Here is a 21,811-nt window from a genome sequence, read left to right as displayed (position 1 = left end):
GGTTCTAGTATACCCATGTCAGTCTAAAATCAAGTTATAGTCTCATTTATTTCAAAAATACCTGCTGACAGGCTTCTCTGTGCTAGATATTTATTTACCCTTTGAGAAAATTAATAATACGTGGTCTGTGCCCTCCTAGGGTGTAGGCTAATAGGAAAATAAAGTGTTTTTCATTATCTGTTTAAAAAGTTATAGATTATTTTTTAGGCTTTACAAAAACTAGCAATCTCCTTTTCTACCAGTCCCTGCCACTTAATTCCTCAGAAAGACTGTTACAGGAGAATGGGGTATCAGAGGATGGTCATGTCCCAGGTCTTAGGCGAGTCCCTGGGATGCACCGCCAAGTGAGGGTCCTTGGCTTTGCGCAGGAAAGCATTCAAGAGTGAGCCATAGTAAAGTGAAAGCAAGTTTATTTAGAGAGATAGACATTCCATAGACAGAATGTGGTCTGTCTAAGAAAGCGAGAGCAGCCCCGAAATACGGGGTGGCTAGTTTTTATGGGCTGGGTAATTTCATAGGCTAAGGAGGGGGAGGATTATTCTAACTATTTTGGGGAGGGGGCGGAGATTTCCAGGAATTGTGCCACCGCCCATTTTTTGGTCTTTACGGTTATGGCACCTGTGGGTGTGTCATTTAGCATATGCTAAGTATTACAGTGAGTGTATAATGAGGCTCAAGGTCTACTGGAAGTCCAGTCTTCTGCCATCTTGGGCCTAATGGGTTCTAACCAGTTTTTGTCCTATCCTGTTCTTCCTAATGGCTGTGTCATCCTTTTAAAGGTTGTGCCCTGCTCCCTTCTTTCCTGTCTCAAGACCACTTTGAACTTTTAGCCATTCCTCAGTTTCTTTCAAGACCATGATTACCTTGCTACTTCTTGAGTTTTTCTTGTTGTTGTTGTTTTGTTTTTTTGGTTTTTTAGTTTTATGTACCATCCTTTCACTTCATAGTGTTGTCACACTATGTCTTGAGTTCATACTATCTAACATGCTCCTTTCCCTTTCTCTCAATAGAGTTAAAACTTCATTTTGGCAAAATGAATTTAATTTTTAATGTTTATATCAGTGATTTTGTACATATTACTCACAACTCAGTTATTTCAATTATTTTGATTGTGTTATTTGTATAACTTTGTTTTCCCAGGAGTTAATTCACTTGTCCCCTTGGTATTTGCAGCTTTCAGAATCCACAAATGCTCAAGTCCTTAATATAAAATCCTGTAGTATTTGCATATAACCTATATAACTTATGCATATCCTCCCATATTACTTTCAGTCATCTCTAGATTACTTACAATACCTAATACAATGTAAATACCACGTAAATATTTGTGGCACGCAGCAAATTCAAGTTTTGCTTTTTGGAACTTCTGGAATTTTTTTTCCCCCTGAATATTTTTGCTCACTAGCTATAATTGCCTTTGAGTTTTCTTTAAAAAAAAAAAAAAAAAGGAGTGTAAATTTCCTCTCATTACATTTAGACACATCAGGATATTGATCAGTTCTATTTTTCTTTCTCTGTAGACATTTCCTGGAGCTTCTAACCTATTGCTCCGGTGTAGACAAGAGCCTCTCTGGACCTTTGGCGCAACTGTTGTCCTAGAACAGCTCTGTGTTGTCCTGAGAATTCCATTTGCTTCTTTGCTTTGCTAGAATTCATGTTTTCATGTTTTGTTCCCAAGTTTTGTGAGAGTGTGTTAACCAATAGCTTCTGATAAAAGGAAGCATATGAGAGTAAGGTTTTTTGTTTTTGTTTTGATATTTATTACAAAGGTTAGGCGGCGTTAAGTTAAAAATCTGGGGTTAAAGTGCTTCTTATACAGACTTTCAACTAGTGTACTCTTTCTATTTACATCTCCTCTTATTTTCTCACCTCAGGAGTACCTGTTGCCTCTCCTTCTGTAGCCCAGAATGACATACTTTCTGTCTTCTTTCTCTGCAGGCATGTTAACATTACCTTCCATCATTCAAAGTTTTGTTGACTTTTTCCAGTCTCATCAACAGATCTTCAATGGCAGTAGATAGCTGCCAGAATGATGACTGGATATTTCTTTACCGAAAGTACAAACATATAATATGCTATTGCACACTCCAGTTAAAATCTTCTATCTATTTGTAAAATGCTTTTCTCTTCAACTTATTGTTGTCAAAACTGGGTTGTAATGTAGCAATGTTAGTTATTTCTGCAGAAATTAAAATCACATTTTAAACACTTTAGAAAAGTTCCACTTACTTTAAGGCCATTACTGTGTTTATGAGATTAATGTGAGTCTCCCAGGTAATCCTTTGATTTCTGTTTTGGTAACTGAATAAAATACAGTGTGAAGTAATCATAGGAATAGAATTTCAAACCAGCTTAGTTAGTGTAAGCCTAGTGGTTTTGAAAAGAGAGAAGAAAAATCCAAGATTGTAATTTAAAATTCTTAAATGGAAAATATTCTTTCTCTTTCTTAATGAGTTTTGTTGGTAAGACTCTTGATGTGTTGTTCTCACTCACCTCCCTTTATTGTAGACTTTATGCCAGACTTACTAGACTTCTGGTCTCACAGGACGTTTTCAATATTAGTATGGATGAAGGAAGAGGTGGGAGCCTAAAGAATAAGGACATAGAAGGGAAGGTTCAAGGCTTAAATCAAAATAAAATTTGCATTTACCTTATTTCTTTTGTTAGTTTTGTAATCTAAACATTAGTTAATAATTCACATTAAGTATACTTAAGTATACTTAATTCACATTAAGTATAAGTTACAGAAATTGATGTCGACAAATTAATCTTTCACAGTTTACTGTGTGGCACTGTGCATTTTTGAAGAATATGCTATTGTAACTCCCTGTTTACTTATTTTTTTCGTTTGTCCTCCCAAAGTTCCTGAACACTTCCCAAGCCTCAACAATATAGCTTCAGATAGTTTTCTAAGGCAGTGCTTCTCAACTTTAATGTGCAAAGGGATCAACTGGGGATCCTGTTAAAATGCAGATTCTGGGCCAGGGCCTGAGCATCTGTATTTCTAACAAGCTCCCAAAATGCTGATGCTGGTGGTCCTCTGACCATTCTGACTAGCAAAGGTCTAAAGTACCTTGGATATGAGAGTGATACAGTAATACAGAATACAGAATCTGTTTTTAAGTATATATGTGTTGAGCTTCAAGAAAGAAGTCAGTGGGAGACTTTGCATTACTGGCTGCTACTGAGTACATCTTAGTACTGGATTTATTGCTCCTTATAGATTTAATGAATTTATTATTTGTAGGATTCTGTTTAGAAGTGATTCCAGTACTATACTTTTGTTTATTACTGTGTAAATTTTGTTTATTAAATATATAAACTATATTCCCTTAGTGCCTTTGAAGAAAAAATATTATACTTGATATGTGCTAAACTTCAATTTGTAGCACACAAACATCTCTTATATATAACTGTTAGTCATTGAAATCCTATTGTATATACTGTTTCCTGCTTATAAAAACATAACACCACAGAATATATACAAATTCATAAGTATCTTTATTGTAATGTTTATTCTTGTGCAATTGGATATCAGCAGTGTAAAGAGGTTAATGCTTTTTTTTTTTTTTAACTTATCTTCTAAATAGCTCAGTCACTAAAAGAATTTGCAAGACTGCTCATCGCAGTAGAAGAAGAAAGGAGAAGACTGGTAAGTCTCTTCTCCATTTCTTAAGAATAATGCTTTGTTTGGACATGTTAAAAGAAAAAATAGACCTTCTGAATTAGATTTAGTCATACCAGATTTTATAACTTGATACATGTACTGAATGTTACAGAAAAGATTTGTGAGTATGATGATCAAATATTGCTAATAAGATATGCCATTTCTTTTTGTTTCATTTGGTCAGCAGATATAAATTACATTCATTTTACTTTCCATTTAGTTGTTCTGAGAAAAGTATTGAACAAACTGCCATGAAGAAACTCATTCTAACTGAGCAGTCTTATAAATAACCTTAGTGTTATAATGAAGACACATTACAAGTATTAAAGACAGATTTTGGAAGGAGCAACTAAATTTGCCAGGGTGTTAGCAGGGGACTTTCTTGAAAAGGTAACATTTGAATTGGGTCTTGAAGGCTCAGAGGATTTTGCTGGGCTGGGAAGAATGGGAAAGCATTCTACGTTGACACATTAACTTATGTGGCAGTATCAGAGCATGGTTATTAGTAATACATTTATCCACTCACAGATATAATTTTGTACCCATTGTGTTCAAAGTTCTGTGTAGGCCCCTGTCTATGACCCAGGCTGCCCATTCGCATATGGAAAAAATAGTAGTATATATCCCACAAGATCGTTGTAAAGCATTTGTAGCAGCACCTGGCACATTATAAATAAATGCTGATGGTGGTAAAGATGTTGGTTGTCAGTTAAAGTGAGGGTTACAGACATTTAAAACATCATCTTTGATATCACTGGCTTCACCATCCTGTTGGGGAGTTATATATACACATAAATAAAGTGCTCGGCTTGTGGACTGAATGGGCTAGGAACTCAGCAGTTTGGTGTCATTTTGCTCAATAGGTGAGGAAGAGGAATTTGAGGAGGGTGCCCTTAAGAAGGCCCTGACTCCTGGGGAACATTGCCTGAGCTGAGGGAGAATCACACAACTAAGACATGGCAGTTATATAAGTGAGCTTGAGCGGAGGCCACAGGTGGGAGAAAGTACTGTGTATATTTGTAGAATAAGGCAGAGGGTTCTTAGAAGTTATCAGTAGAAGATTGATTGGTAGTTTTGGGCGTATGTGGCGTTTAAGAGCCAGGCTAAGAAGTTTTGGTCTTTGTTATAAGCTGTGGGAAAATTGCTAGAAGTTTTTGATAGAAGAATGAGAGGATCAATATGGGATTTAGGAGAGATTAATTTGGTGGCCATGTGGGAGACATATTAGGTAAGGAAGAAATGTTGTGGAGAGGGGTGACCATGTTTTCTTAGGAAACATCAGCCTACCATAGGTCTGGTCCCAGTATCAGAGAGATAGCCATGCAATGTGATCTGTTCTAGTTGGAGATGAGCCACTGTGGGAGACTGACCCTCTCTGGGGTGGTCAGAAAAAGCTTTTCTGTGGGGGTGACTTGACACTTTTAAGTGCTTTATACCTAAGCCTTCATAAACTTCTATACAATAGAAGTTCAGGTTCCATGGGGAGATGTGGGTGGTATGTGCACTTATGGCCCAGAAGACGAGCTGATGATGGAAGTGGGAAAGAGTGGTTAGAAAGAAGTGAAAATAAAGAGTTGGAAATGGCATGGGAGCCAGGAGAATACAGTTGACCCTTGGACAACATGGGATGGAACTGCATGGGTCTAGGTATACGCAGATTTTTTTCGGTAGTAAATACTACAGTGCTAGACAATTTACTGTTGGCTGAATCCGTGGATATGGAGGGCTGACTATCAGTTACATGTGGATTTTCCACTGTGCCCCTAACTCCCGTGTTAGTTAGGGTTCTGGGTTGAGTGATTCAAGTCCTATGCAAATAGTTCAGGAGAGCAATTGAGTCATCTAGCATGGGCTATAATTATAGAAAATGTATAAGAGTATGGGAAAGTGTGTTGTAGTTTGCAGGAGGAAAAGAGCCAAGAGAATGTTCTTCTAGCACTGAGGAGGCCTGGAGGCACCAAGGGAAAAGCTCTTCTTCTGTGCTGGGACAAAAGAGAGGATTGGTTAAAACATAGAGCTTTGGACAGTAAATTGGTTGGTTGGACAGATGGACAACAGTGTTAGGAAGGAGTGGTCATCTGCTGTGAGAGGAGATTGTAGAAACAGTTTAGAACAGCCAGGAGCAGGTTCTACAAGAGAAAAGGGACTCCTGGTCAGGGATAAAGAGCCATTGAAGTTAAACATCATGAATATGTCCAGGAAAGATTGATAAGCATGTTTTCATGGATTTTTCTAACAATACCCAGAGCCCTGGATTGTGAGTGGTAAGAACAGTTGGGAGGTCAGATTCAGGTAGGTGGTTGGCACAGAAGACGTGGTGTTGGATTACAGGGGCATGGATTTGTATGATATGAAAATGGGTCCTGATTGAGTACAGCGATGACTGAGGTAGGAGGATACTGATAGCCTTAGGAAGCAGAGAGGGCAAGCATGACTGCTTACCTATAATGAAGGTTAACTAGGAACACAGAAGATTCTAAGAGAGGAAAAGGACATTGTGATCAGGAGTGGCAGTTGAAACATAGTGAACTTGACAATGGAGCTCATTTAGATAGTGATAAAGTTAAGGTGTGGCTGAGCAGGGAGAAAGACCTTAGAAATTGGGAAAGCTGAGCTCTGAAGTTTGGATGTTTTATGAGCAGGATGTTGAGATCATCCAATATGATAACAGGATAAAGCCCCAAAACCAAGAAGTGGCTGAGGAATGTGGTAGAGTGTTTCATAAGCAATGGAGATGGAGATTGGCCCACCAGCTCATAGTGTCTCAAGGATATTCATTTCTGCCCTTAGCCATATTTCTCATGTTGGAGCAAGGAGGGAATTCTACATTCATGAGTGAAGTCATACTGTGGGTTTTGATTGCCCTACCTGTTGTTTCAGAGAAGGTCTGAGATAAAAAATGCAAAATAATGAAGAAAAATCTCTATAGATGAAAGACTAATGGATTGCATTTCCACAAAGATTATATAAAAGTAATCATTTAAACACACAAATCTAAATATTGGAGTGTTTAATCAACACTTCCAGTCATTTGGTGTTACTATAACTGAAGGTACAGCTGGTAATGGATTTTGTGCAAAGAATTTGTATTTTAAAAAGTAGTGCTTCATTTAGGAAGTAGACTATTTTAAGTGTACTAGGAAAGTGTAAAAGAGTTCTATAACTGATTATAAAGTCAATTAATCATGCTGTTTTTAGTGATAAATCATGACATTGTATATTAATTGAATTTAACCAAAACCTAAGCATGTCAGAACAGTGACTATACAAAAATAAAATCTCAGGAAGATGAAAAAGGACACAACAGTTTAAACAAATTCTCTTGCTTCCAATGATTTACCATACTGAGTACATCATCTGGGTAACCTAAAGTCTATTTGCAGAGAAAGAGCCTAAAGAAACATTGATTTTTAGAAATGGAACTTCCACTTTGCTCTTTACTAACTTTAAGTATTGAGTTTTTGAAAACAAACTCTGCTAAAGCCAACTGAAAATGCATAGTTTTAATGCAACAAAAAAGTGACCCAGAGTAAGTTTGAAAATATCTATTTCAGACACTTATGAGGGTATAGTTTATCCTGTCATACTTCTCACTCAAAAATCCATCTTCCATGATTTGACATTTTCCAAGATGTCAATTGACACTTGCCATCAAGGGGCTAATAGAGAACAGCCTTTTAACAAGACAAATAGAAGAAATAATTTAATAGCCCTTTGTAATGGCCTTAGTAAAATGCTTATTACTTGCAGTCGGGATATGGTATTGATTAGTGATAGAGGCTTTTTTAAAAAAGTGCATCGTTATTGGAAATGTTAGGGTTTTTCCCCATGGAATGCAGCATGTCCATGCTTTTGATTAGAAATGTCATAAATTGGGTGTCTAGGTGGAAAGATTCTGAGACGGTGCCCAATGTAGACAGGGGCTTCTAAGCCATATAAACTTGGTGGTAAGGTCTCTTCAGTTTCCGTTTCTCCACAGGAACTGCTCTATTTTACTTCAGATCATAGCTGACTGGGCTGTGCAAATGCTACCATTTAGCTGTTCAAAATTTTGCTGTTCAAAATTAATTTGAACAAATATTAACATATCAAGAGAACCCTCTGGAGAAGCATGAAATGGTCAGTTGAGGCCTTCTGGAAGAGATCTTGGTAGCTTCTCCTTTGTTATTTCTATTGAAATACTGAATTTGCCTCCATTTTGCCTCCAGGCCTTTGGACCTGACATCCCCCTCTCCCTGAAGCCCTGGAACTGTACTTCACCCCTCATTCCTCCCTTCTCATTCCTCTGCCTCTAGTTCCCTATTCTCCATCTCCCTGGGCTTTCTTTCTCTCAATGTGTCTCTACAGGCTTCTTTTGGATTTAGACCTTTGCATTTGTCATTTCTTCTGCCTTGAACATCCTGATCTATATCTTCTCATGATTGGTTCCGTTTTGTCCTTCAGACTTCACCTTCTATATCTCCTGGGGGCTTGCACTTTCCATACAGTTTAAATGAGTCCCCTTTGGTATTTCTTTGACAGAAATACCTGCTCTCATGCAGCTTGCATTCTACTGGGGAGAAACAGACATTTAAACAAAGTATGTCTGAGGGAGGTAAGTGCTAAAAAGAAAAATAATGGACCTGGTAGAATATGTTGCCCTTTATTGGGATGAAGAAGGAGATGAAGGAGAAATAGTTAAAATTTGAGTCTATTTAGGTGTTTACTGGATATCCAAGGAGACTTGTTGAGGGAGCATCTGAGTATATGTATGAGTCTGGAGTTCAGGGGAGCAGATGGAACTAGAGATATAAATTTAGACATTGTCAACATGTTGAGAGCATTTAAAGCTGTGGGAATGTATGAGATCACCCACCCAGTCTGTGAGTGTGCAGACAGAAAAGGTGGGAGGGTCAAGCCCTGAGGTGCGGAGTCCAGAGTTTGGTCAGATGAGGTAGAATCAACAAAGGAGATTTGGATCAGTAAGAGAACCAGGGGAGAGCTGTTTGGACAGCTTGCTGGAAGTCCCATTTATTCACTTGGCTATCGCAGAGATGTAGGGCAATAATAAGTAGAAACTTACAGGATGTGGACCAGAGGCTGTAGCCTTCTTCAGGATAGAGGCTCTAAATTATCTGTTTACCCTATGCTGCTCGTCCACCCCAGCCCCTGGGCCCTCACTTTCTGGGTACTCAGAGTCCCTGACCTTGACAAAAAAAAGTTTTGGTGTGCATGTGTGTTGTTTGTTTTGGGTGTGGGTATGTGTGCGTAGAAATGTAGATTTTTAAAAATCTTTGTCTCTAATTAAGGAAGCCAGAATTTCAGAATATTTTAGCTTGTGTTTATCGTGAAGAATTTATGTAGATGAACTTGTTTTTATAGTTTTCATTTTGATTAATACTAGAAACCTCTTATTTTTACTGTTATTACCCATAATATTTAACATTCACATTTGACCTGTGTAAAGTTACAAATTTCACTTCAGGTTTCCCAGGATATATATTCTTTCTATTCAGTGTCCATGTTTGTCTTTTTTATCCTTGGGCAATGAAAGTACTCTCCTGAAATACGCTAGGTGTCTGGGCATTACTTTGGAATAACAACAACAACAGAAAGATAAGGTACTAGGAGGCGAAATGTGTAACCTTAATAATTACTTCCTTTGTAAGAGTTTTGAAACCTCTGCTTTCCTTTGTTATACTTTTTTGTTGTTATTATACTTTTTTTTAAAAGCATAATCAGTACTATATAAGGGTTAATGAGGGATAAAATCAAAATAGTTTTAGATCTGTATTAAAAAAAGAAAAAATGTGTCAAACGTAAATTACTTGATTATTGATATAAGATTTCAGTCTCTTCTATGAGTCTTAAGAGATTTAAAAAACATATCTGTGATGTCTGTTACATTAGACACTAGTCATCTGTGGCTATTTAGCACCTTAGATGTGTTAGTGATTATGTGGTTTGCATTATATTTCTATTGTGAAGCACTGCTATACAAAATAATAAGTGACCCTGAGCATTTTCAAGGTACCAGGCACTGCTACAATTGCTTGTATTTTTACCTAATTTAATCTGCACAGCAACCCTCTCAGGTGTATGCTATTAATAGATCCATTTTATTTTATTTTATTTTCTACTGCTTTACAATGGTGTGTTAGTTTCTGCTTTATAACAAAGTGAATCAGTTATACATATACATATGTTCCCATATCTCTTCCCTCTTGCGTCTCCCTCCCTCCCACCTTCCCTATCCCACCCCTCCAGGCGGTCACAAAGCACCAAGCTGATCTCCCTGTGCTATGCATCTGCTTCCCATTAGCTATCTACCTTACGTTTGGTAGTGTATATATGTCCATGCCTCTCTCTCGCTTTGTCACAGCTCACCTTTCCCTCTCCCCATATCCTCAAGTCCGTTCTCCAGTAGGCCTGTGTCTTTATTCCTGTCTTACCCCTAGGTTCTTCATGACATTTTTTTTTCTTAAATTCCATATATATGTGTTAGCATACGGTATTTGTCTTTCTCTTTCTGACTTACTTCATTCTGTATGACAGACTCTAGGTCTATCCACCTCATTACAAATAGCTCAATTTCGTTTCTTTTTATGGCTGAGTAATATTCCATTGTATATATGTGCCACATCTTCTTTATCCATTCATCCGATGATGGACACTTAGGTTGTTTCCATCTCTGGGCTATTGTAAATAGAGCTGCAATGAACATTTTGGTACATGACTCTTTCTGAATTATGGTTTTCTCTGGGTATATGCCCAGTAGTGGGATTGCTGGGTCATATGGTAGTTCTATTTGTAGTTTTTTAAGGAACCTCCATACTGTTCTCCACAGTGGCTGTATCAATTTACATTCCCACCAACAGTGCAAGAGGGTTCCCTTTTCTCCACACCCTCTCCAGCATTTATGGTTTCTAGATTTTTTGATGATGGCCATTCTGACTGGTGTGAGATGATATCTTATTGTAGTTTTGATTTGCATTTCTCTAATGATTAATGATGTTGAGCATTCTTTCATGTGTTTGTTGGCAGTCTGTATATCTTCTTTGGAGAAATGTCTATTTAGGTCTTCTGCCCATTTTTGGATTGGGTTATTTGTTTTTTTGTTATTGAGCTGCATGAGCTGCTTGTAAATTTTGGAGATTAATCCTTTGTCAGTTGCTTCATTTGCAAATATTTTCTCCCATTCTGAGGGTTGTCTTTTGGTCTTGATTATGGTTTCCTTTGCTGTGCAAAAGCTTTGAAGTTTCATTAGGTCCCATTTGTTTATTTTTGTTTTTATTTCCATTTCTCTAGGAGGTGGGTCAAAAAGGATCTTGCTGTGATTTATGTCATAGAGTGTTCTGCCTATGTTTTCCTCTAAGAGTTTGATAGTTTCTGGCCTTACATTTAGGTCTTTAATCCATTTTGAGCTTATTTTTGTGTATGGTGTTAGGGAGTGATCTAATCTCATACTTTTACATATATCTGTCCAGTTTTCCCAGCACCACTTATTGAAGAGGCTGTCCTTTCTCCACTGTACATTCCTGCCTCCTTTATCAAAGATAAGGTGACCATATGTTCGTGGGTTTATCTCTGGGCTTTCTAGAGGAGCAAACTCAAAGGCACATAGTAATAAGTGGTACCCGAGGGTTTAATCCCAGGCTGTTGGGCTCCAGAGCCTCCACATAATTCATACTGTTACAAACTAAGACTTTTAAAACAAAAAATTACATAACAGTAGCAAACATATTATTAATATAGTATGTGAAATGCTCTATGAAGTGCTGTAGGTGTATTATTTCAGTATCTTAGAAAAATTAGGGAAGATCACAGGCATTACAAGTTTTGAAATTAGATTTTTAAATTTCTTCATATTTAAACAGGCATACATACATTTCAGCAAAAACTTAATTCATTAATCCATTGACAGTTCTCTCATCAGATTTTGGCATGTGAGAACCTAAAGTCTCTCCCCACTCCTTTGAACCAAGAATTCATGAAATTAGAGAATATTTTAAATGTTGAGAAAATTACATGTCCTTATTTCATTCAATGAAAGATTTTCCCTTGTTTAATGGAAAATTTGCATAGATTTTTGCATTGCACATATGCTGTCAGATGATATTGATTAATCTCTGAGTTTCTGGCATTGATACTGTTATATGCTTAAGTCCAATTATCTGTGAAGTAATCCAGTTTCTTTTATTATCTCAGATAAATAATGCACAGTATGCCAACATTCCACATGTATGAGTATGGATTATGTTTCTGGTGTGTCTTAGGTTAACATTTATTAGAAGCAAACTTTAGGTATGCTGGCCTACATACCAACATTTTTCTTTTTTTAATTAATTTTATTTTTTTTTTTTGACCACGCTGTGCAGCATGTGGGATCTTAGTTCCCTGACCAGGGATCAAAGCCATGCCCCCTGCAGTGGTAGTGCGGGGGTCTTAACCACTGGACCACCAGGAAAGTCCCCATACCAACATTTTTATACAATGATTTCACCTGAAATTTAAAAGAAACAAAAAAAAATCTCAACATTCTACATGTACAAAGTTCTGATTTTTCACATTTATTGAATTGCAGAGGCTTCCCATGATTTCCCTGATTTTCAGTTATTTGGTGAAATAAGAAAAGGTAGGATTCAGAGGTGGCAGGTTACATACAATTCATCATGACTGCAATGATAGTGTCTTTAATTTTTTTATTGGTAATAGTCCTAGTATTGATTTGTAGTTTTTAGAGTGTGCAAAATGCTTTTAATATATATTTTTATTTTATCCTCCAACAATCTGAAACTGAGTTCAGAATCTAGATGAGTTACTCAAGGTGATACATACCACTAAGTGACAGAGTCAAATTGAGTAGGACTCAGTTTTAGGTCTTTGGACTTCAGCCCATTGTTCTGTTACATCCTGTGTCTTCTCTTTTTTTATTTAAATTTTAAACTCCTTGAGGACAGAGGCCTGATCTGTTTTCTATTTTTTTTTTCCCTTGTGTATATTACCTGTTCTGAAAACCGTCTTGGTTGTCCAAAATTTAGAATAATGCATACTCCTTTACAGAAGAAGAAAAGGTGGTTTTGAAAGTTATCACAGCTTCCTATTTGCCATTTCTCAGATTGTTTACTTAATTCATTATGGTTAAGTCTAAAAGAGAAATAAACTTTCTTTGAGTAAAATTTGCTAATTTTGTGTGAAGACCTTTAATAGGGTAATTGCTAGGGTTTCAGAAAATACCTCAAAGTGTTCATATTTGTGAATTATGTCTTTTGATTCTATAACTGAAAAAGTCTTAGGACACAACGATGACTAGAAATGTCTGTCAAAATTCTGAAAAGATCTTTGAATAGATTTAGTGTAGTGGTCAGACAGTGAAGCTGTCCTGACAGGCTGCCTTGCCTTTGAGCCATTTCCCTGCTCATTCACGCTTCTACCCTAGAGTATAGGAAAGGGGATAGAAGAGAAAACTTGAGACTTGATTATGTTCTGTACCAGCTCTCACAGACGAAGGAAAGCAGCTTGTACCTTCTGTAGTTAAATTAAGGTTTGTATGCTATTCTAAGTTATGTTCCGGTGAATTTGAGGTTCTTGCTTCATTGTGAAGGAATTCAGAGATGAAGTAATAGGTAAGAAGTGGATTTATTTAGAGAAACACACTCCACAGACAGAGAGTGTGGGCCATCTCAGAAGGTGAGAGAGCTCCTAAATATGGCATGGTTAGTTTTCATGGGCTGGGTAATTTCATAGGCTAATAATTGGGAGGATTATGCCAGTTATTTTGGGGAATAGGTGGAGATTTCCAGGGATTGGGCCACCATCTATTTTTGGCCTTTCATGGTTAGCCTCAGAACTGTCATGGTGCTGGTGGGTGTGTCATTTAGCATATGCTAATGTATTACACTGAGTGTATAATGAGGCTCAAGGTCCACTGGAAGTTGAATATTCCGCCATCTTGGACCTAGTTGGTTCTAAACAGTTTTTGTCCTGTCCTACGGCTGTGTCATTCTTTTAAAGGTTGTGCCCTGCCCCCTTCCCTCCTGTTTCAGTTCTGCTGTCTTGGCTAGCAGTCAGCAGAGGGAACTGAGATGACACTAATTTTGAAATATATTTGTATTTAGGTATACCAGTTTCATTAACATTTGGGCATAATTTTTTTTCTTTTGGTTGATGCCATTCTCACAGCTGGTATTTCATGGGTATATATCAAGTTGCTAGATTTAAAGATTTGTAAATGGAAATGTGGCAGTAATCATCCAGTCTTTATATTTTCCTATTTCCAAAGACCCCTTTATATTTTTAAGATTAACCTTGACTGTATGGAAGGATTTAGGGGAACTTTTCCACCAGATAGTGCTATTTTAAAAGCAGTCAATTTAAAATAGGATACGTGAATAAAGAACTTTTTCTTTCCCGTCAAGACATAAACTGTATTGAAAATTTCCTTTTCAGTTTTGCTACTTTGGCATGAATCTTCAGATGTTAGGTTTTTGTTGCTTGTGGCTGCGAGAGTCTGCTACTGGACACAGCACCTGTGCTTCCCATCTCTATTTCTTCCATCTTCCTGCCTTTGCCATTGATCCCAGTTGTATAAGCTACTTTGGAGTCTTATAATTGCATATCATATTTTCAAAAATACATTTATTCTGTGGTGTTGGTCATCATATTTCATTGATACCGTTGGGTATGTGTTAGTCTTTACTACATTTATAAACCATGTTTTGATTTGTTTTTATTTTTAAGATATATTTATTATTTTTTGACTTATTTATTTTTGGTTGTGTTGGGTCTTAGCTGCAGCACGCAGGATCTTTGTTGAGGCACACGGGATCTTTCACTGTGGTGTGCGGGCTCTTCCTTGTGGTGCGAAGGCTTCTCTCTAGTTGTGGTAGGCGGGTTTTCTCTTCTCTAGTTGTGGCAAGCAGGTTTTCTCTTCTCTAGTTGTGGCCCACAGGCTCCAGGGCGCGTGGGCTCTGTAGTTTGCAGCATGTGGGCTCTAGTTGAGGCGCGCGAGATCAGTAGTTGTGGTGCACAGGCTTAGTTGCCCCGCTGTATGTGGGATCTTAGTTTCCTGACCAGGGATCGAACCCGCGTTCCCTGACCAGGGATCGAACCCGCGTCCCCTGCGTTTTAAGGCAGATTCTTTACCACTGGACCACCTGGGAAGTCCCTTGATTTGTTGTTTGATAGTTAGGAAAGACAAAGATACTTTGATACCATAAATAGTAAATATCTAAAGTCATTTTGTCACCATATCCCAAAGTTTTAATATCTGGATGGGGCATTTAATTTTAAAGGGCAAAGAAGATAAACCTAAGTAGACGTAAGTTAGACTTGAAAAACAGCGGTAAAAGATAAGCATGATGGGAAATTTTAAATGATGTGACAAAGCTATCTCTGGTTCAGAGATATCAGCTGACAGACCAACCAGGTATTCAGAACTAAGAAGTTGGGGTGTTCTTCAGTGAGCAAAATGTTTTTGTCTTTACGATTAAACCACAGTCATATTGTTCATGCTCTACAGGAGAAATTGCACATTTAATTACCATCAAGATAAAAGAGACTGAAAGCTTTTTTAATTAAACTTTTCTTTATTTTGAGATAATTATAAATTCACATACATACAGAGGAATCCTGTGTATTCTTTAGCCAGTTTCTCCCAATGGTAACGTTTTGTAAAATCATAGTAAAATAGCTTATTACATTTTACTTTAAGTTATAATACTAATTAAAAATAACTGCAAATTCATAAACTTGCCATTTGTCCTAGAATCAGGACTCATCATTTGAAGACAAAAGTCGGACTCTTAGTGGATTCTTATCAAGATGCTTTGTGTCACTTCAGGATGAGGTCTGTTATTTGTGTGTCACCAGGACACCTGTTTGCAAGGCAAACAGCACATTGACTGGGAAGACACTGGGATGTCTCATTCATCTGTGGGAAGGGCTGTGTTGCATGCAGGATTCGGGAACAGCTAGAATCATCAACTCTTTCAAAAGAGAGGGCTTTTTTGTCTCTGACTTTCATTTGCTTGTCAACTTCATTCTCTTAGTTGGCTTCTTCCACATGGAGAGTCATAAACACTGCCTCCATACCTCACAGACATTGTTTCTAGAGGAGGCCTGTCTAGTTTCCATTGATAAACTTAAAAAAAAAAATTAAAAAGGCTCTGATTGGCCCAATCAATATCATTTAAAGACCCTTGACCAATCACCAAGGCCAAGGGGACTGAGTATGTTGTATGTGTTCTTCTAAATATGATTACTATTTTCAGAAATGAGGAAATAACTGTGATTTAGATAATTACCCACCTCATCTATTATAGCATGGTAACGGCCTTAAGACATTTCCAGTTAACATTGTCATTTGAGCAGAATCCTATGATAGTGAATTGTGTCTGAAATTTTTTTGTGTGTGTGTATGTGTCTGAAATTTTACAGGACTTACAAGACATAATATTCACTATCCAAACGTTAGAAACATTCACTTTAAAAATCAGGAGTCAGGCAGGGATATACACTACTACTGCTTAAATTCAATATTGTTTTGGAGGACACCTAGTCTATGGAGTAAAATAAAACCAGAGTCATAGAAGGTATAAGACTTAATTTTCTTTCCTTCATTCTATAATCTATTGATGTGCTTTTCCCACGTAGAACATCTTAAATAATCTACAGAGAATTTATTTAGAAATAAGAGTCTAGCCAGGTTGATAGATATATGTGAATTATATTTTTGTACACCATCTCAAAATTGCAACGAAAGAATAAGATACTTAAGAATAACTCTACAAAGTATGTACAGGACTTTTATGTGTGAAATTACAATGCTTTATAGGAAAAACAATACAGTGAGTCAGTTAAGAAGAATGATTTTAACCAACATTACTTTTTCTCCCAACTATACTAGACAAGAGAGCTTTACTGTAACCATCTAACTTAAGCAATTTGGTTAACTTTTTACTTAGTGTAGTGGTGAACCACAGGCTAGTCCTGAAGATAGTGTATTTCCTTTTTTCATTTGGAAAATGTGGTCACCCTATGAAGACCTTACTTTAATCATATTTCCAAACTTCTGTGAAACCTTTGGATCTGAGATCTTTTCAACAACAGAAACACTGCTTTTTGAGAAACTGCTGTACTCTTCATTTGTATAACCATTCCTAACCAAGTTGGTGGCAGAACAGTGCTCTACATAGTAATTATTGTATTTCTGTTTAAGTGCCTCATGGCAAAATAAAATATCCCTACAGATCTGAGACTTTTAATTCTGTTCACTTTATATTTCATCCACAGTATAATTTATACTCACTACACATAACAGAATACTATATAAGCAATGCAAATAAAATGTACTTTCCCTACTGAGTGAAAACAGAACACGATGTTGGGAAAGTCTCGATTCCAATTAATTGTTGGCATCAAGTAAAACACTAAGCTTCTCAGGATTGTGTTTTCTTTTTTATAAATGAAGAGTATTCTGTTTCCCAGAGTGTAAAATGGAAGCTACCAGCAATGTGTTAGATATTAAGCATTATATGAATGAACAACTTACATTTTAGTAGTTTTATTTTAATGTGTATTGAAAAAGGACAACTCTGAATTTAACGGAAATTATTGCTTTTCAGGAAGCTTAGTAAAAGAAGTGGGGTCAGTTTATAAGGAAAACTGGAGGACATTGATCTGGCCAAAATTGTGGAAGTAGTATATGAGTGACTGAAATTCGGGAATCCATGGCATAGGTGATATATATGCTTTAAATGTTTTTGATTTTGATTGTCTTCTCTGACTGTATGCTCTGCTAGACATAGCCAATGACTAGTCTCCAAGTTCACTACCTCGTTTATGGAGCTTATATTGAAAAAAAAAAAAAAAGAATTACACCTGAAGCGATCTGATATCTCATCAATTTCATATGAAAGAAGAAGCCATCATATAATGAACACATTTGCGGTAGGTTAAGCCAGATTTTGCTTAATATCTTATGCTTAAAAATTGAAGCTGTCAGTGGTAGAATTTGGGTACCTCTATAAGCAAAGCAGGTGGTAGACCAGTATGCATAGCATGTTTTCTTTTTTTTATTTACAAAGCAAAACTTCTGTAATTTTTTACATTGAAATAGTTGGGAAAGATAGCAGTCATTTATTCAACAAATATTGATTTTCTTCTCCTGGAGCTGAGAATATAGGTATGGGCAAAAAGAGTTTCTGTCTTGCCGTTGACATTATCAGATGGTAATAGGTGCTCTGGACAAAGGAGTGTAAAGGAGGATGTAGGGGGGATGTAGGTGTGTTTTAATGTAGGGTATCAGAGAAAGCCTCAGTGATTAGGTGTCATTTAATCAGAGACCAAACAAAAGAAAGAGCAGTTAGTCCTGCAGATCTCTGGTGGAAGTGCTCTTAAGGTAGCTCCAACAACTCAACAGCAAGTGTGAAGACCCTGAGGCTGGAGAGTGTTTGGGGTGTTTGAGGAATGAGGCCAATGTGGTTAAAGCATAGGAACAAATGGGAAAGTGGGAAGAGGGGCAGTGGGATGGGTTGGGGTGGGGGAATGTGAAGCGTATGTAGGGCCTTGGGAGAGATTGGACTGTTGCTCTGTGGAAGGGTCTTTCAGTAGAGGAGTGACTTGAACTGATTTAGAATTTTAAGGGATTACCTGACTGTTTTTGTAGAGTGTAGAGGACATGGCTGGATGGTTGTCTCCTAACTGGGGAGATACCAGTCAGGAGGTTATTTTAGTTATTCATTAGGTTGGAGACCATGGTGATGTGCACCAGGATGAAAGCAGTGGAAGTAATCAGATTCTGGGCTTGTTTTGTAGGTAATATAACAGGATTCGCTGCTTGATCACATACTAATTGACAGAGAGGAGGCAACTATGCTTCAGAGGCAGGGTTTCTCCACCTCAGCGCCATTGATATTTTGGGCCGGATAAATTTTTGCTATGGAAGTCTGTCCTGTGCATTGTAGGGTGTTTAGTGAGATCCTTGGCCTCTATAACTCTTGATGTACCCCCTTCCTTTCCTTCCAAGTAATGATAGTGAAAAATGCCTTCAGACATTTTACACCCTGAGGGGCAGAGTTGACCTATTGAAAACCACTTACCTAAGGTTTTTGGCCTGATGGGATTGAGAAAGGGAATATGGCCTGCCATATCAGTAAACAAAGGATGTCACAGTCTCACAGTTGGTGATTGCAGCCACCAGCTGGAGGTGAGCCGGTGAGCCCTGAGGGAACTTGGGACAGACAAGAATACCTGCCATCTAGCAGCTGTCAGACTGCAGCCACTCCCTACGTTGAGCCCTGAGGAAACTCAGGATATGAAAACACAGGATACTGGTCCCAGGTAGCTGAGGTACATATCTAAGGAATGATTTCAGTGAGCCTAGACTCTCACATCTTCTCATACATAGAAAAGCGCTGAATTCCTTGACTTGAGATATCTGGTTTTCTTTAGTTAACAATAATCTTTTGACATTCAGACTACCTGCCCTTTGTTGCAAAGCTCCTATATGTCCTGGCTCCCCCTCACTTCCTTAGAGCAGTGCTTTCAGGGTTACTTGAGAGGCTGCCTCCCGGGCTTGAAGTCCTAAAAATTCCCACTGAATAAAACATAACTCACCTTTTAGGTTGTGAATAATTTTTTAGTTGACAGGCTTCTGGGATGTAGTGATCATGGGGGGAACAGGTGTGGTGGGTGTTCTCAAGAATTTTATTTCAGACATGTTAACTATTAGTCAGCTAGAGCTGTTGAGTTAGGAGTCAGGGGAGAGGTCAGGGCCAGATTTGGCAATCGTCAGTGCATAGATGGTATTTAAATCCACTGTTTTGCGGTTGAGATTATGCAGGGAGTTAAGAGATGAGGTATAATTGACAAAACTGTAAATATGGAGAGGATTTTGAGTTAATGATTCCTAGAAGTGATATTTGTGATGTTTTAATTGTGGTAAAAGACACATAGTTGCTTTTTTCACTTAGCATAACGTCCTCAACATTTGTCCATGTTGTAGCATGTGTCAGAATTTTTCTTTTTTAAGGCTGAATAATATTCCATTGTATTTATACGCCACATTTTGTTTTTCCATCTATCTGTTGATGGATACTTGGGTTGCTTCAACCTTTTGACTATTGTAAATAACGCTGCAATGAATATAGTGTGTAAATTTCTCTTTAAGACCCTGCCTTCAATCCTTTTCAATTTTTTGAGGAACCACCATATTGTTTCCCATAGTGGCTACACCATTTTACATTCCCACCAACAGTGCACAAGGGTTCCAGTTTCTCTACATCCTGCCTAACATCTACCCTAACACTTTCTGCTTCCTGTTTCTTTGATAGTAGCCATCCTAATGGGTGGGACAACTTTAGGGTTTAAGTTTGCTTTTAGATGTGGTTGGGGTGGGTGAGGATATATGCTTTATATCTGTAAATTTACAAGGTTAACAGATAGTGAATGTTTTAAAGCAGCAGGAAATGTTGACTCTTTCAGAAGACACTGATGCAGAGCATGCTTTGTGATAGGGCAGACAGTGTCAAAACATCAAAAAAAATTTTTTTAGTCTGTGTTATAAGTTGTTAAATCATCAGGAACAATGATCATCGTGGAAACAAGAGCCTAATCTAAAGTATGTTTATTCAATGGATAATTCAGTTATTTGAAGCTTCATTATTTTAATTGGCAACAGTTAGGTAACAGTACTTTACTTTACCTTTTATTCTTTTCAGGCAAAGGTTTAAAAGGTTTTACTGCCAGCTCCAAAAAGCAGGCTATAAAAATTAAAATAGTCTGATATTTTCATGCAGACCTCCTTGTTAAAACTGGAGCTTGAATGGGGCTGAGATGCCACAGTGTGGGATGATAAAACTGGGAGTTTAGGCAGCTCCATAGATCTGATCATGGCCTGGTTGGGCATGGGGTGATATGTGGAAGGGTAGACCTAGAACAAAGGGACGATAAGGCTGCAAGAGAAACAACCATTACACAATACTGGCAGAGTGCCACACTCCCAAAGCCTCAGGAAGCCTGTCTCATCAGAAGTGAATCAGGCAGTGGGTAGAGATACGGGACCTGGAACTCCAGAGCAGAGTCATTTACAGTTGGAGGAGAGTAGGGATTCTTGACCTGACAGTGTTGACATATTGGGCAGAATGATTCCTTGTGTTGAGGATGGGCTTGAGCATTGCAGGATGTACAGCAGCATCTCTGTCCTCTACTAAATGCCAGTGGCAGATGTCTGCCCCAACGCCTCCAGTTGAACAAGCCAAGATGTCTCCAGACATTGCCAGATGTCCCCAGTTGAGAAACAGTGGACTAGGTATTTACTGGGGAGCCATTTCTAGTGTATCTAGTAGGTATTCCTTAACATGATCTGACTTATAGTTAATTGGGAGTGCTTATTGGTCTTGTCTCCTAGACTTATACATTCTCAGCTTCTTATCTTTACTCTCTTTAGTACCTAGTGTTTTATCTTGTATAACAAGTTGCAGTTCAGGAAATGGTTGCCGAATTGAATTCAGGTGAAGTGTTTTGGCAAATATTATCTTCTCCAACTTGATTGTAAATTTCTTAAAGTCAAATAAAAGTTTTTACATATTTATATAGTAACTAATGTTGCTTAACCCCTTCTTATATGCCAGACGCTGTTAAGGACTTTGCTTACATACACTTATTTAATCCTCATATTCACTGTATGAGCTAAGTTCTAGTATTATCCTGACTTTATTTTTTTTTTTTAATTATTTTTTTTTTTTGCGATATGTGGGCCTCTCACTGTTGTGGCCTCTCCCGTTGCGGAGTACAGGCTCCGGATGCGCAGGCTCAGCGGCCATGAGCTCACGGGCCCAGCCAGCTCTGTGGCATGTGGGATCTTCCCGGACCGGGGCACGAACCCTCGTCCCCTGCATCGGCAGGCGGACTCTCAACCACTGCGCCACCAGGGAAGCCCTATCCTGACTTTATACATGGAAAAATTGAGGCCTACCTGCTGTTGATGTTTATAAGTAGCAGAACTGAAAGTTTAACCTGTATCCAGAAGCGCAGCTCTAAACCGCACGGAAGACTGCTTCTCCAGCCATACAATTCTCAGAGCCTTGTGTGAGGTCTTCAGTGAATGGCTACATACAGCCAAACCAAGACTGTAGCCACCTGTCTGTAGGGCTGTCATCAGAG

General features: G+C 38.0%; 1 protein-coding gene across 6 annotated transcripts in view; it reads left to right on the top strand.

Moving 5' to 3' along the window:
• ARHGAP42 (Rho GTPase activating protein 42) overlaps positions 1-21,811 on the top strand; it is a 330,059-nt gene that overhangs the window by 85,888 nt on the left and 222,360 nt on the right. For all 6 annotated transcript variants that reach the window (XM_029209704.1, XM_029209702.1, XM_029209703.1 and 3 more), the window contains exon 3: positions 3,591-3,652. In XM_029209704.1, coding sequence (XP_029065537.1) covers positions 3,591-3,652 — 62 coding nt within the window. The remainder of the gene's footprint in view (positions 1-3,590; positions 3,653-21,811) is intronic.

The sequence above is a fragment of the Monodon monoceros genome, unplaced genomic scaffold, assembly GCF_005190385.1.
Source record: "Monodon monoceros isolate NGI ecotype Baffin Bay Population unplaced genomic scaffold, NGI_Narwhal_1 Super_Scaffold_7, whole genome shotgun sequence".
Lineage (NCBI taxonomy): Eukaryota > Metazoa > Chordata > Mammalia > Artiodactyla > Monodontidae > Monodon > Monodon monoceros.
Note: the sequence above shows the minus strand (reverse complement) of the source record. Positions and strands in the feature narration are given on the sequence as shown.